The sequence below is a fragment of the Hylobates moloch genome, unplaced genomic scaffold, assembly GCF_009828535.3.
Source record: "Hylobates moloch isolate HMO894 unplaced genomic scaffold, HMol_V3 SCAFFOLD_10, whole genome shotgun sequence".
NCBI classification, from domain to species: domain Eukaryota; kingdom Metazoa; phylum Chordata; class Mammalia; order Primates; family Hylobatidae; genus Hylobates; species Hylobates moloch.
This window is the reverse complement of record NW_026652285.1, coordinates 92,684,002-92,700,568: the sequence shown is the minus strand read 5'-3', so window position 1 is coordinate 92,700,568 and position 16,567 is coordinate 92,684,002. Positions and strand designations below refer to the sequence as shown.

At 40.4% G+C, this 16,567-nt stretch overlaps 1 protein-coding gene across 4 annotated transcripts in view; it reads left to right on the top strand.

Annotated features, from left to right (window-relative positions):
• Nucleotides 1-16,567, top strand: part of CDK5RAP2 (CDK5 regulatory subunit associated protein 2) — a 185,636-nt gene that overhangs the window by 74,562 nt on the left and 94,507 nt on the right. For all 4 annotated transcript variants that reach the window (XM_032164988.2, XM_032164987.2, XM_032164990.2 and 1 more), the window contains exons 13-14: nt 11,653-11,823; nt 16,016-16,159. In XM_032164988.2, coding sequence (XP_032020879.1) covers nt 11,653-11,823; nt 16,016-16,159 — 315 coding nt within the window. The remainder of the gene's footprint in view (nt 1-11,652; nt 11,824-16,015; nt 16,160-16,567) is intronic.

Sequence of the window (16,567 nt, the reverse complement as noted above, 5' to 3'; positions counted from 1 at the left end):
TAAGTTTGCCGTCTTATATGGGTGTGATTTGGGGCACTGCCAAACAATTGGAATAGGAATATCAAAGATCACTGATCACCATAACAGATACTAATAGTGAAAAAGTTTGAAATATTGCAAGAATTACCCAAAGGCGACACAGAGACATGAAATGAACACATGCTGTTGGAAAAGTGATGCTGACAGACTTGGTTGATGCAGGGTTGCTGCAGACCTTGAATTTGTAAAAATACAAAATCTCTGTGAAGTGCAGTAGAGCAGAGCACAATGAAATGAGCTATGCCTGTACCTGCTTCATAGGGTTGTGAGAGTTGAGTGAGGTGATGGGTAAAGTGCCCAGCACTCTCCTAAATGTCATAGAGTTTGTAGAAGAAAATGTTGGGTGGTATTTATGAGGATGATTGTTGACGGCATGAGTACTCAGATTGGGCCTTGTGGAAGAGGTGGCACTTGAATTGGGCCTTGAAGGATAGCGTGCTTTCTCTAGGTGGAACTGGAGGGAATTTGTACTTTTTCCAGGTGGAGGGGACTGGTAGATACAGGCAGAGAGCCTGAAAGTATGTTAATGAAGTGGTTGGATGAAGAGGACTGGTTGCAGATAAAGCTGAAATGTAAGCTGAAGCCCACTAGTAGGAGCTTTGAGTAGGCTCCTTGTAGGGTAGCTTCATTCTGCAGTTAACTTGCAGTCACTGAAGGATGCCGAGCAGAGACATAATGATCAGAGGTCTACATGTGGTTTAGTGGGGTGAACTCAGAAGCAGCGAGACCAGTTAGGAAGCTGTTGCAGCTGACTGGCTGGGAGCTGAGTTCTGAAGAAGGCAGAGGCAGTGGGATGCGGGGTAGGGAGCTGTCTGGCGAGAGGAATACCTTTCTTAGTACTGCAGCTTCTACCCTTCTTCCTTTCTAATTAAGGAATGAGGAGTTACTAATCTGAGTGATGAGAGTTCAGGATGTTTTGGGGGCCATCCTTGTTAATGGGTGAGTTATAAGAACCCAAGTTCCAGATTCTGTTGCTTTCCTGCTCCAGATGTAGCCAGGCCTAGCCTTTGCTGGGCAGGCCGACTCCCTCATTTCCTCGTCAGTCATCTTTGTGCACTTCTACTTCTACTTGAGTAAGAGGACTTGGGCAGCTCCCTAAGCTGCATACACCCTCCCTTTTCCCAAACACTATACAACATCAACTACTCCAAACCCTTAATTTTATCAGAAAGCACTTATCTGGGTATGAGATTGTCACAGAATTGTACTTTGATTCCCATTCTGCTATTGTTGTGTATAACTCCTTTGAGAACTCTGGGGATAGCAGGAGTGATGGACAAGGCACCATTTGGATACTCTTGGCCATGAAAAGCACCCAATCCTCGCTTTTCATCTCCCAGGTGCTCTATGTTGAGGGCGTGCCGCACCTTGAGGCCTGGGTTAACTGTTGGATGACAAGGTGCCTGTGAGAGGGAGGGGCAAGAGCTGAACCTTGTGGTGGGGTGGGGGTGGTGGTGGTGATGCCATGGCCATGTGAGGAAACCGGGTAATGAGGATCAGCCTGGGAGTTGTATGTGGGGACAGAGAGAGGTGAGACGGCTTCATTTGCTCTGCACTAGCTTCTATGCTGGGCACCCATTGTGCATTCTCTCCTCCAGACCTCCAAGGACCCTGGGAGTTTGCATTATTATCTTCATTCACTGGAAAGGAAACACTCAGAAAGATTTAAGTTATCCATCTCTGGTCACTCTGCTAGTTAGCAGTAGAGGCAGGATTTAAGACTAGGGCTGTCTGTTTTCACAGTCCAGGAATATCGAAGGAGGTTTGAAAAAACTACCCAAGATGATCAATTTTCAGTTCAAGACATGCTGTCTCCATGCCTCCCCAAAACATTTATTAGAACCCCACTGGTGGCAAGTGCATGAGCCTGTCGTCTTTGTGTTGCCATGGCAGCCACTCTTCTTAAGGGCCACCTCTGCACACAAACCTGCCCTCCCCTTATGGTCATTTTACTTTAAACCTTCTTTGACTGCTCTTCATATGAGGTTGCAGGTGCTTGGTTCTGCCCCATTCATTAGAAGGAGGGCCTCAGTCTCAGGCTAGAGAGTCCATCAATCCAAGTCCTTAAGAAATGATAAATTAATTTCAGGTATTGAAATTATTGGCTAGTGGAAGCCTATGTCACAGAGTGGTTTTATGTTTTCTTTAGCCTTAACAGTAGCACATTTGGGTGGAAAAAGCACAGAATTTGGGGTCACACCGACTGGGGTTTGGATTTCAGCACTAGAACTTACTAGAGCTTCTGTAAAGCTTCGTGAAAATCTCTCAACCTCTGTGGGCCTTAGTTCTCTTTCTGTAAAAACAGGACTAATAATATTTACCATGTAGGCAGTCATTAGGGTTGGAGATACTTTATGTAAAAATGCCGTGGCCTGTGCTTGGTTCATAGCTGGTGCTCAGTAAATGGTGGTTTCCATAACTAATGAGTAAAATAAGAGAAGCGGTCTACTTTCCCCAAGGTCCTGATGATGTTGTGGGGCTGACCCCCCCTCCACCCCAAATGTACATGCACACAAATTTGCATAGGATCCCTGGCCCAGTCAATGATCCTTAGGTTAATAACTCCTAATCTTGGGGAATGACAAAACTACATGTCCTTTGTGGAATTCTGTAATAGGTCATTTTCACGTTGTCAACTCTGTTAGGGGATTTGTGGGAGAAATGTGGCACATTAGTAGCCCTTATCACTTAAGCCATGTAAGACGTTCTTAACCTAGGTAGCTGAATTAAAAATTAAAAGGAAATTAAAAGGAGAATGGAATAAATGGTTGCTGAATACACATACATACACTGGAATTTGAACCAGACATCAAAATATGGGTCTGATAGTCGTTTGTATAGAGGAGGAAACTGAATCTCAGAAATGAGGTAAGTGGACATGTAATTACTGTGCACAGGAAAAGTGCACACTCTTTACTCAGCATGATACATGAACATTTTTAGAATTAATGGGTATGCACGATCTTTCTAGGATGACATACACATTTATTGTGAATTTAAAGGTGTACCTAAATGGCTGGCTTAACACAGGTTTTATAGTTATTCTTCACAGCGTTTTTCAGGGGAAGATTTCTAAAAGTGAGTGTTAGATATACATTAAGTGGAGTGGGATCATAGCGTTAGTGAGTCATGCAAAAAAGATCTAAACCATGGTGTGGAGGCGAACTGAGAAGATTTCGAATGAGAGAGACCTGGAATAAGGCAGGTGCTGTCCCTTGGTAACTGTGATCTTAGGCAAATTACCTGTCTCAGCCTGTTTCCTCATTCATAAAATGAGAGCAGTCCCATCCATCTCATTCCTTGATTAATTCAGTCATTCAACAGATGCTTATTGAGTGCTTTCCTGGGTATCTATTGCTGCATAACAAATTACCCCAAAACAACAATCATTTCATTATACCTCATGAGTTTGTGAGCCAAGGACTTGGGCAGGGCATAGCTGGGTTTTCTGCTCCATGTGGCCCAGGTTACTCATGGTCTTCAGCTGGTGGATGGGGTGGGCTGGAGGGTCCATGATTCTTCACTCATATGTCTGGTACCTTGTCGGGGATGGCTGGAAAGAACAGAAACTGACACAGTGTCACTTCTGCCATATTCTCATGGTCACAGCAGGTGTTAACACTGCCCAGATTCAATAGGAGGGGACATAGACTCCACACCTCTTGATGGAAGGAAAGTCAAATAATTTATGGCTATGTTTAATTTGCCACAGTGTCTGCTATGTGCCAGGTACCATTCTAGGTGCTGGAGATATAGCGGCAAACAAAATACACAAAACTCCCTGCCCTCATGGAACTTGCATTCTGGTGGGAAAACTGCAAGCAAAATACACATATAAATTAAATACTATATTAGGAGGTGCCATGGGGCACAATGGTGAAGGGAAGGAATATGGAGAGTATTGTGGATGGTCAGGGAAGATTGGTCTGAGAAGATGATGGTTGAGCACACACTTGAAAGTAAGGGAGCAACCTGGAGAACCTTCCAGATAGAGCAGCAGGCGTAAGGGCTCTGACCTGGTGTGTAAGAGGAATGGCAAGACAGCCAGGGTTGCTGGAGCAGAACTGGCTGGGGAGAGCCACAGGGGAAGAGGGCAGCGAGGTCGGGGTCCAACTGGTGGGGGTCTTGTGGGCCATCGTATGTTGTGAAGAGTAAATGCATCATTATGAAAGTGTCTAGCACCTTGCCTGGAACAATGGTAGGTGCTTGACACACAGTAGCATCTATTATTAATAGAACTCAGATGTGGGAGCTCCCAGGTATAGGAATTTTCAGGTATGGGAATTCCCAGGACCCCCCTTACTCCACTCAGTACCCACTCTTTGGCCACAGCCGCTCTTCTGGCCCTGGTGGTATTGACTGTTTCTGAGCAGTCACCGGCCAGCAAAACACAATCAGGAAGGCAAAAGCATGATGATACCCATATGAAAGGTGAACCCTCATAATCAGCCTCTTCTCTAATAGCATTAGTATGGTAGCTCGACCTTGCCCTGGTAGATTTTGTAATGTAGGGGGACAATGAGCTTGTGTGTGCATGTTTTTGTCTGTATACCTTGGGTGATTCTTGAGAGATCAGCTTTTCATTATGACTCTCCTTGAAACTATTTTCATTCATGGCCCACAAGGACGATTTGCACAAGGAGAAATTCAGACAATAGTCAAATATATAGAAGCATGATTGGCAATCAAAGAATGCAAATTCAAACACTTGTGAAGAACCTTTTTATACCAATTAAATTAGCAAACATTTAAGAAAGTATCTGCTGGGCGCGGTGGCTCACGCTTGTAATCCCAGCACTTTGGGAGGCCGAGGCGGGCGGATCACGAGGTCAGGAGATCGAGACCATGGTGAAACCCCGTCTCTACTAAAAATACAAAAAAATTAGCCGGGCGTAGTGGCGGGCGCCTGTAGTCCCAGCTACTTGGAGAGGCTGAGGCAGGAGAATGGCGTGAACCCAGGAGGCGGAGCTTGCAGTGAGCCGAGAGCGGGGACAGACATCAAATAAAAAAAAAAAAAAAAAAAAAAAAAAGATGTGGTGAAACAAAAAACTCCCACTTGGTGATTGCATTTTTGCCACTGTTTTTTTGGAAGGAAGTTTGTCACTTTGTAAAAAGAATTCTGAAAACATGCTTACCCTTGGGCCTAGTAATTCTACTTTTGGGGATTTAGCCTAAGAAAACAAATCAGAAGTTAGAAAAAAAAAACTTGTTTTATGCTCACAGCTCTTCCTTTTTGTATTTTCTGTACTAGCAAACAGTTGGTGACAGTGGGAAAGTAGTTAAGTGACCTAAGAGATATGCATTAAAATTGGTCAGCGTAATGATCATGTGGTATCTTTCACTTTAGGCACTGCCTCGCCACCTGTCCTGCCTTTCCTTTAGACTAAAAGGATGAGCAGAGCCAAGTTGGAAGCTCCATATTATAGCAGCTCTCTAGACCATTCTCATCTCTGTACTTTAAACGAAACAAAACAAAAAACTTTTCTTGACTTTATTCTCTTAAACTTTTCTTTTTTTTTTGAGACGGAGTCTTTCTCTGTCCCCCAGGCTGGAGTGCGGTGGCGCGATCTCGGCTCACTGCAACCTCCACCTCCTGGGTTCACGCCATTCTCCTGCCTCAGCCTCCCGAGTAGCTGGGAATACAGGCGCCCGCCAACACGCCCGGCTAATTTTTTGTGTTTTTAGTAGAGACGGGGTTTCACCGTGTTAGCCAGGATGGCCTCGATCTCCTGACCTCGTGATCCGCCCACCTCAGCCTCCCAAAGTGCTGGGATTACAGGCTTGAGCCACCGCGCCCGGCTAAACTTTTCTTTTTGTTTAATTGTTCTTTTATGTCATCATTAATTAATTGCTCTATGCTCTTTGTAGGCCATATAGTATAATGGAGTAAAGTGAAATGGGGTAAAGTCCATACCAACCTTAAAACTGTATAAAAATTAGGGCTGCAGATGGACAAGAACTGAAAGGAGCACCTACTGTTTGAAAATGGTTTAATATATTGCCATGACTGTATTTTGGGGGAATGTTTTTATTCTTTAGCTTTAGAATTCTGTTAATGTTGCATTAGTATCATTTGTGTAATAATACAAAAAACCCTTTATTTCCTTCTCCAGAATTGAATTTCTATTTACTGACATTTATAATTCATGATAGGTTCTTGGTCTGGCCGTTTGGAGTAAAGGTTTAGGGCAATCTCATCATCATCTTTTTGCCCAACAAAAAAATTAACAATTTTTAAAGCATTTTAAAAAACGTTACTTTACCAATTATGAATGTAGTGTCTGCTTAGTGTGAAATATTTTAAAATTGAGAAAAGAATAACACAATTAAGAAAATCATCTATAATCATGTGTTCTGATACTTCTTGCAGGTTTCTAATAAGTACCTTTAAAAAAAAACAAACCCTGCTCATTATGGAAAATTTCAAATACCCACAAAAGGAGAGAGAATAGTACATTGAACCCCTATGTGTTTGTCTCCCAGCATTAGCCATCATAAACTGAGAGCTAATCTTGTGTCATCTCTGCCCTTTCCATCATTCCGTCCTTTTCAACACTGAATTATTTTAAGCAATTCCCAGACATACTACTTTATCAGTATTTCATTATGTTTTAAAAAGTACCATTTTCACATTAAAAAGGGTGGTAATCTCTTAAAATTACCAAATAACCAATAAATGTTTAAATTTCCCTGATTGTCTCATTAAAAACAATTGTTTGAAATAATTTGTTTAAATCATAATCCAAGGATGGGATTGGTGGCTCATGCCTGTAATCCCAGCACTTTGGGAGACTGAGATGGGAGGATTGCTTGAGCCTAGGAATTTGAGATAAACTTGGACAACTTAGTAAGACCTTGTCTCTAAAAAAAGATAAATCATGATCCAAACAAGGTATATACATTGCATTTTATTTACTTATTTATTTATTTATTTTAGAGATGGGGTCTTGCCATGTTGCCCAGGCTGGTGTCAAATTCCTGGGCTCAAGTGATCCTTCTGCCTTGGGCTTCCAAAGTGTTAGTATTACAGGCGTGAGTCACCACACCCATCGATATGTTTGTTTTTTTTTTTTTAAACTTTTTATTTTGAAATAATTTTAAACATACAGGAAAGGTGCAAAAACAATATAGAAAGTTCCCATATATCCTGTAGTGTTAACATTTTGCATAACTGTGGCATACTTACCAGTATCAGGAAATTAACATTGATGCAACACTATGAACTAATCTACAGACTCTATTTGAATTCTGCCAGTTTTCCCATGAGTGACCCTTTTCTGGTTCAGGATCTCATGAAGGATCCACATTGAATTGTCATGTCTGCTTAGTCTTGGCTAATCTGGAACAGTTGCTCAGATTTTGTCTTTTATGACCTTGACTGGTTTGAAGAGGACTGGTCAGTTATTTTGTGAAATGTTCTTAAATTTGGGCTTGTCTGGTGTTTCTCTCATGTTGGGGTGATCAGACCCAACACCAGGTCATGGGGGGCAACGAAGTCCGTTGGAGTCAAAGGAACGAGAAAAGACACTTTGAGAGAGAAAGTGGGACCAGGGGGCCATCACTAAGTATGGAGGCTGCGAAGGCCCGGAGGTCTGGAAGCCCAGACTGTTATTCTTTGTTTAAAGAAACAGGTGATGAGAATATGGGAAAGGGCAAGCACATGATCTACAGCTGTGACGGTTTAGCATTTCCTTTGCGGCATATGGAATATGTTCTGCTACTTGAGATAATGGAGAGCAGGTTCTTTTAACTCAAGATACAATTCATCCTGGGAGAGCAAGGAGCAAGGAGCCAGCAAGTCTAGACACATTCTAGAGCCACAAGGGATTTTATGCCCTGAGCCCTGGATTCTATCCAAGCCATGAGGGGTTTTATGCCCTGGGCTTAGATTATGATGCGTCAGGGTAGCCTTCCACCCTTTAGCACAGAGCTTGGTGTTCCAAAGGCCACAAGGGGTTTTAGACCCCGAACCCCGGACATGTTCCAAGACTCTTTTACATTGTGTCAGATAGCAAGCCCTGCCTCAGCTTCTCCCAACACTCAGCTTTTCTCCCAACACTCTCATGATTAGATTGAGGTTATGTGTTTTTGGCAAGAATAGCATGGAAGTGATGTGCTCTTCTTAGTGTATTGTATTTGGAGGTGTGTAAGGTCAATCTGTCATTATTGATGAGGTTAGTGCTAATCACTTGGTTAAAGTGGAATCTTCTGGGTTTCTTCACTATAAAGTCACTATTTTATTCCCTTTATAATTAATTTTGTGGGGAGATCTTTTGAGACCATATGAATATCCTGCTTCTCGTCATACTTTGAAGAATTCTAACATCTATTGATGATTCTTACCCGCAACAGTTATTACTGTGGTGTTTACCTAGTTGTTATTTTCTTTTTCTATCTTTCCTTCTATTCTTATTAGTTGTATGTCTACCATGAGGAAGAGCTGTCCTCTTTCTCCTCCTGCATTTATTATTTAGTTATTTGTTTCTATCAGTATGGATTTGCAGATATTGTTTTACTCTACAAGTTATAAGCCATTACTATCATTATGTATTTTATTGTTCAAATTGACCCAGATTTGGCCATTGGGAGCTCCTTCAAATTGATTCCTGTGCCTTTTCAATATGACTCCTCGTTTTTTGAGCAATTCCTTGCTTTCTAGGAGCACAAGGTCTCCTAGGCTCATTTTGTATTATATTTCCCCTGCTCCAGGCCTGGAATTAAGTATTTCCCCAAGAAACACTGGTTTCTTTTATTGGAAAATGATATTTAGAAACCAAGATGTGAATGTTAGGTATCCTCATTACTACTGGAGTGATATTGCCTCTAGGATTTGTCAGTGTACAGAGCTGAAATATGTGTATTTACACATGCATACAAACATGTATATTTCTGTCTTTCCAATTCTGTGTGTGTGTGTGTGTGTGTGTGTGTGTGTGTGTGTGTGTGTGTGATCATGAATTCAGACTGATTCTGCAGAGTTCATTCTCCCCTTTCTTTCCTTTTTTTTTTTTTTTTCCAACTGAGTCTTGCTGTACCACTCAGGCCGGAGTGCAGTGGTGCCATCTTGGCTCACTGCAACCTCTGCCTCTCGGATTCAAGCGATTCTCCTGCCTCAGCCTCCCCAGTAGCTGGGATTATTGGCATGTGCCACCACGCCCTGCTCATTTTTGTATTTTTCGTGGAGACAAGGTTTCGCCATGTTGGCCAAGCTGGTCTCAAACTCCTGACCTCAAGTGATCTGCCTGCCTCCGTCTCCCAAAGTGCTCAGATTACAGGCCAACTTTTCAACTTATTGTTTAATAAGTAAGCAGGTTCTCCCTCCTTTTTTTTACGCCATGTAATTTGTTTGTTGAATATGTTGGGTCGTTTGTTCTTCACATTGTTTTTCACATTGTGGATTTTGCTGTTTCTGTAACGTCATTTGACTTATTTCTCTGTTGACTGTTTCTAGTAAAGTGGTAGTTTAGATAAGATGCATGGTCAAATTCAGGTTAAATTTTTTGGCAAGATTACATCATAAATGGTCATTTGTACTTTCAAATATTTGATAGTCCGTCTTTTTGTGATGTTACTAGCTATTGATCATTTGCAAATGGTGATAATTTGATTTCATTATTCCTTCTTTTATAGCTGAATACGTCTATAAAGAGAAACTTGGTTTTTCATCACCTATTTAGTTACCCTGAGGTGCACCTCATACAGGAAAGTGAAAACAAGTTCCCTAGAATCCTCCAGTGGTGACTGTATTATTAGCTTCTATTGCTGCTGCAACAAATTACCACAAACTTGGTGGCTTAACAGTACAAATCTATTATCTTGCAATTCTAGAAGTCAGAAGTCTCAAATGGGTCCCACTGGACTAAAATCAAGGTGTTGACAGGGCTACGTTCCTCCAGAAGGCTCTAGAGGAGAATCATTTCCTTGCCTTTTCCAGCTCCTAGAGCCTATCTGATTTCTAGGTCTGAGTCCCCTTTCCATCCTGAGAACCAGCAATATAGTTGCATATATGCAGGTGATACTGATTATGCTGTTCTAGGGACTATACTTTAGAACCACTGCTTTGAAGAACCCTGTTCTTTTTTATAGGAAAAGGCATTTAGAGACTATAGTCTGGATACCAGGGAGGACACCGATTCTAGCCTTTTTTAGTGAAAGAAAGGAAATGACAGAAAATAGAAGTTCATATTGATATTTCAAATTCAAATTTAGAGTGACAAGTTTTAACTTCTTTTATGTTTGTATTTCTTTTCTACTTAAAGTTTTGGGTTTTATGACAATAATTGTTTAATAAATATATATGTTATATATACTCACACAGTTTCAGAATAACATTACCAATATCATTACTTATAACATGATTACTAAAAACAGTTTAAGATTTTTTTACAACCTCTTTTGTACTTAGAGAAATATCCCACTAGGGATGTACAAATTATTCTGCTTCAAAGTTATTGAAATAATTTCTGTCTGTTTGGTTAACCAGTTAACTGGTTACAAAGTTAGATTCATTTGTTTGCTTGCTCTTTTTTCAGTTTTAGGTGATTTTATTTTATTTTTAAGATAATTGTATAAACGTTTAAATGATTGCAATGTCACATATGTAAAATGAGTTCTAGTCTCTATCTTTGTCCCTTCTACCTTGTTCTCTCTTATATCTTATAGGCAGTCATTTAATTTGTTTCATGGTTAAATAAATGGCAGTATGCTATCCATACTTATTTCTCCTGGGTCTCTGCTGCTGCCACACACACTTAACCAAAATATTCTGAAGATTACTTTAGGGCAGTATATTTATAGAGAGAAAGAGTCCTCATTCCTTTTCCTTTATAGCTTAAGAGTGCTCCATTGTGAGAATGTACCATAGTTTATTCCTCTGTTGGTGGACATTTGGATTGTTTATAGCCTTTTGCTATTATGAATAGTGCTTCAGTATTACAAATAGTACATATTTAAAGGTAGTCACAATCATTCTGTATATGGTTTTTTTTTTCCTTTTTCTATAACATGGGAATAACATGAACTTTTTTATGTTATTATAAATTCTTTGCAAATGGTATTAAGACAGTTTTTTTCCTGGTTATGAAGGTAATACAGGATTATTTAGAAATTGTGGAAACTTAGAAAAATAAATAAGTAAAAAATCAATGGAAAATTACCCACAATTCCTCTACTTAGATATACTGTTGTTGTTTTGATGTGTTACCTCATAGCCTTATGACATTTGTGTTAACATTTAGAAAATAATGAGCATCTTGTTATCTGTACAGTTTGATACTCTGGTTTGTTTTGACTCATAATTGTGGGTATATGTTTTTTAAATACCGTACTCTTTATAATTATTTCTCTGTTGTTGACTATCTAGCTTCTTTCTGGTTTTCCAGCATTTTAAATAATGTGATAAATATCTGTTCATAAATCTTTTGCCAAATTTCAGATTATTCTTATAGTGGTTTTTGTAAGAGTTTAAGTGAGAAGGATTTAAATATACACTTGTATATTCCCTTAAATACATCTATTATCTTGCTGTCTTGTAGCAGTAATTTAGCAAGTCTAACACATAAGAGATTGAAATTTTTGTCAAGTAAATTCCATTTTTTCATTTTCTTCTGGTAGGATCTTAGAAATGAAGTTGAAAAATTACGCAATGAAGTGAATGAAAGAGAGAAAGCAATGGAAAATCGTTACAAGAGTCTTTTGAGTGAAAGCAATAAAAAATTGCACAATCAAGAGCAAGTGATCAAACATCTAACAGAAAGTACCAATCAAAAGGACGTGTTGCTTCAGGTACTATAACTTTTGTATTTAAATTTTTTAATTTGGCATGGGTTGATTTTTTAAAAAAATAATTCTTTTGCAGAAATATTTATGATTACAGTAATCATTGCTATGTTTCAGAATACTTTAGAGCTTTAATTATGTCATTTGGGCTTCAGCCACCAGGGAGGTAAGTGTGGTGAAACAAAAACTCAGAGAAGGGAAGAAACATATCCTGGGTCATATGACGACTAAATAGCAGAGCCTGGATTCACGCTCTGGCTTGTTTTGCCGTAGTGCTCAGGCCACTTCACTGAGGTTCTTCTACTGCAAATACTTCCTGCTACTTATTTATACCTTGCTCTTTCAATCCCCTGTTCTTTTCCTCTAACTGTTCCTTTTTCTTTAGGAGTACCCTTCTTGTTTGATCATGTCATGAATTTTTGAAATTCACCTCAGACTTAACAGATAACCATGATGGAGTAAACATAGGCATTTAACTCTGCTTCCTACAGAAACCTCATTAAAATAACAATGAAAGAATAAAAAGGTATAAACCCACAGGGACAAACTAGGAGAAAAGAAGCAGGTATAATAGCAAGTGTGAGTTGTCAACAGAATTTTGGATAAGTGTGGCTTGTAGACAAAAGAGGTAAAAAGAAAAAAAGAAAGAAAAATATAATTTGGCTAAGTGGATGGGCAAGTGTTAAGGGCATGGGATTCAGCTTTCTCCACACAGCTACATGCCTTTGGGACAAAAGGCCAACAAGAAGCAAGCTGGTTTATGCTGCAGAACCCCAGAAAGGCATAGCATGCATTGGCTATACCTGGTAACTTTAAAAATGGGAGACTGGCTGTAATTCTAAGCAGTTATAGGTGACCCTCTCCTCACCAGCAGGAGACCTCTGGAGACCTTAAACCAGAGAAGCTCTGGCCATGGGGTCACCAGATGTAACTGAAAGCAGAAGTGACCACTTAAGTGAAAACAGGGAGGGAGTGGAAGTGTGCATGCCCAGTAGTGAGATGCCTCGGAGGGGAGAAACAACTGAAAGATGCTGACAGTTGGGGGTCCTCCAGCAAAATACCTGGGCCCCTACCTGCGCACCTCGCTGTGAGGCCACCTTTGACAGGTCCTTTCCATACTCTCAGAGCTGCTGAGCACTTCTAACCCCTAAAAGTAGGTGGATCGCCTGAGTTTATCAAAAAGGAGAAAAGAATTTAGGAGGAAAGATGGCCTGGTGTGGTGGCTCATGCCTGAAATTCCAGCACTTTGGGAGGCTGAGGTGGGCGGATAACCTGAGGTCAGGAGTTTGAGACCAGCCTGACCAACCTGGAGAAACTCTGTCTCTACTAAAAATACAGAATTAGCCGGGTGTGGTGGTGCATGCCTGTAATCCCAGCTACTCGGGAGGCTGAGGCAGGAGAATCACTTGAACCTGGGGGGCAGAGGTTGCGGTGAGCCGAGATCGTGCCACTGCACTCCAGCTGGGGCAAAAAGAGTGAAACTCCTTCTCAAAAAAAAAAAAACAAAACGAAAGACAAAGAGGCCAAACAGAACAGAGGTATGTAGAGGAAATAGAAACATGCAAGGAGGAGAAAACAAGACACCTTTTAAAAGCCCAAACATTCAGTGCTATAACTCCTTTAGATAAGGCTCTGACAAAAAAGATATTTGGAAAAGAAGAATGACCTATTGGGATTTGAAAGTATGATTGCAAATATAAAAAAGTTTAAAAGAAGAGTAAGAAAAGTTGGAAGATAAAGTTGAGTAAGTCTTTCAGAAAATAGAACTAAACAAATAAAAAGATGAGAAAATGGGAGAGAAAATTAAGAAAACTAGAGGCTTGATACAAGAGGTCCAAAATATGACTAATGGGAGTTCTAGAAAGACAGAACAGGCAAAGCAGAGGAAAGGAAGTTTTCAAAGTAATAGGAGAAAATTCCCCAGAATGGAAGGACAACTATTTCTATATTGAAAGGGCCTGCTGTGTTTCTAGCACAAAGAATGAGAAAAGACCCATACCCCATGGTGTGTCATTTTGAAATTTTAGAACAGAGGGCTAAAGAGAGGACCTGAAAGGCTTCCACAGAGAGGAGAATACAGGTCACATACAAAGAACCCACACTTGGAATGACGTCAGAATTCTCAGCAGCAACATTGGAAACCAGAAGATGGAAGAGCAGTGCTTTCAGATTTGGAGGAAAAGTTATTTCCAATCCAGCGTTCTATACTCAGCCAAGCTGTTAGCAAGTGTGAGGGCAGAATAAAGGCATTTTCAGACATTTGGTGCCTACAATCATCTGCCTTCTATGTACTCTTTTGCAGGAAGCTCTTGTAGGATGATTCCATATGTAGAAAGGAATCACCAAATGGGAGAGAATAACCAAGAGAGAGAAACATGGGTTCCAGAAAGTAGGGAATTGACATGGCATGTGGTGAAGGGAAGTCTTGGGATGAGAACTGAGCTGCTTATGTAGAAAGCCCAGATTTGAACTCTTGAGGAGGAGTTCAGTTGGGATTTCTCTAAGAAACTAAAATGCAGATGGTCAATTTTTTGATGTGTGATCATGGAACACCATATGGCTAAGTTATGAGCAGTATCTGCGTGGCTATAATGTAAATGCAGAATATTGATTTAACTGAAATTGGGATATTATTAGGAAAAGGGTTGAGGGACAGAGGATGTAAGAGCTGAATCCTTAAACTTCTATGGCAGGAGCCAGTAGGTAAAATCTAAACTTAAGAAACCAAGCCATGTAAGAATAGGAATGTAATATAGAAACATGGAGGTATATAGCAGAAGAAATAGCTAAAGAGTTGAAAGTTGTTTTTCTCTGGGAGTGGGATTTGAGAGGTGAGAGGAGAGGAGAGGAGAGGGAGAGGACACTGTTTTCCATGTAAGCCTTTAGTACTATTTGACTGTTAAACTATATATATCTATAATTGGACTTTAGAAAAATGAAAATGAATAGTGTAATTTAAGCACAACTGTATTGTGACAATTCTAGAAAGTCAGTATTGGTTATTTGATTTCTAGTTCTTTCTATTACAGTTCAATGGGTTTTTATAAAGAGTCGCCTCTACTTTTTTTGTTTGTGTTCACCTAATTTCTTATAAAAATTTGAAAGGATAAATTAATTCTGCTAGGTGCTTAGGAATAAGATGTGGTTCTTATGCTTAATTTTTGACAAGAGTGGACAGAATCCCAGTTCAGGAGTTATCAGGATTTTAAATAGTTAGGAATAGATTCCATGCAGAAGACTAGAGATATGGTCTCTCATCCTGTTGTGTTGTTGGATGTTAGATCTTCTGAAGGGTTCAGCCAGTGGAATCGTATTGTGTGTGATCATGAAGGAGCCTTTCACATGTGACCAGACCCTAAAGCAATATTTGCAGTCTTGGCTTTTTTTCCTGGGAGTCAGATCTCCTTTTGGATATGGACAGTTCAAGTTTTATCAAATTTATAACATTTCAAGAGAGACTAAGACTTCATTGGGTCTTGATGTGCAGGTCTTGTAATCATCCCCATGAGCCTGCAGGACTGGAAGCAGATCACACCCTGAGCAGGATGCACCTAGGTTTGGAACCAGGTCTGTTGGGTCAGAGCCTGACTTTGTCCTCCACACCCACTGGAAGGTAGTCACAGTGGTGGCGAGTGAGGACGGTTTGTAGCGACTGCCACCATCCTTGGCTCTGCTTTGCTGGCATTCAGCTATTCTGCAAGTTGTAATAGCATAGAAATGGAGTTGCATGACAGTTTTGTAATTGCCTAGTATTTTGGAATGATGAAAATTATGTAGGGGATATAGGAGTATTATGAAAAAATAAAACATTTTTCCTTAAGGAGTTTGGGACAGTTTCTTAATTTTTTTTTTCTTTTTTTTTTTTTTTTTGAGATGGAGTCTCGCTCTGTCGCCCAGGCTGGAGTGCAGTGGTGCGATCTCGGCTCACTGCAAGCTCCGCCTTCCGGGTTCATGCCAATCTCCTGCCTCAGCCTCTCCGAGTAGCTAGGACTACAGGCGCCCGCCACCACGCCCGGCTAATTTTTTTTTTTTGTATTTTTAGTAGAGACAGGGTTTCACCGTGGTCTCGATCTCCTGACCTCGTGATCCGCCCGCCTCGGCCTCCCAAAGTGCTGGGATTACAAGCGTGAGCCACCGCGCCCGGCCTATTTTTTTTTTCTTGATGACAACTTGCTTAGAATTTGTTTTATTTCATTAGAAATTCAATGAAAAAGATTTGGAAGTAATACAGCAGAACCGCTATTTAATGGCTGCAGGGGATCTCGAGCTCAGGAGTGAAGGCTTAATAACAGAAAAGTGCTCTTCTCAACGGTCACCAGGCAGCAAAACCATCTTCTCTAAGGTAAGCTTGACTGAAATTGGACGTTCACATGTGAATGGATTCATACACTTTTTTGAAACATATTTGATAACTCCTTTGATCTAGAGATCCTCAAATGGCTTCTTGTTGATATTTGAGCCTACAACAGGTAGGAGGAGGAGTTCTTAGCCTACCATGTTACAGATTAATATCCTTCAATGAATATTAGTCTTTGCACTGCACAGAAAACTGAGAAATCATAGCTTGTTAAACCAGAAGCCTCATTTGCTCTATCAGGGCTCACCTCTTAAGAACTATGTAATCCCAAGTGTTTTGTAAGTGTTCCTGTTTAAATTCACACAAAAAATGGCACAGCAGGCCCTTCCTTATCTGGCCCCAAATCATCTTTCCAATCTCATTTTCTTTCATCTCCAGCAATAGCAAATTTCT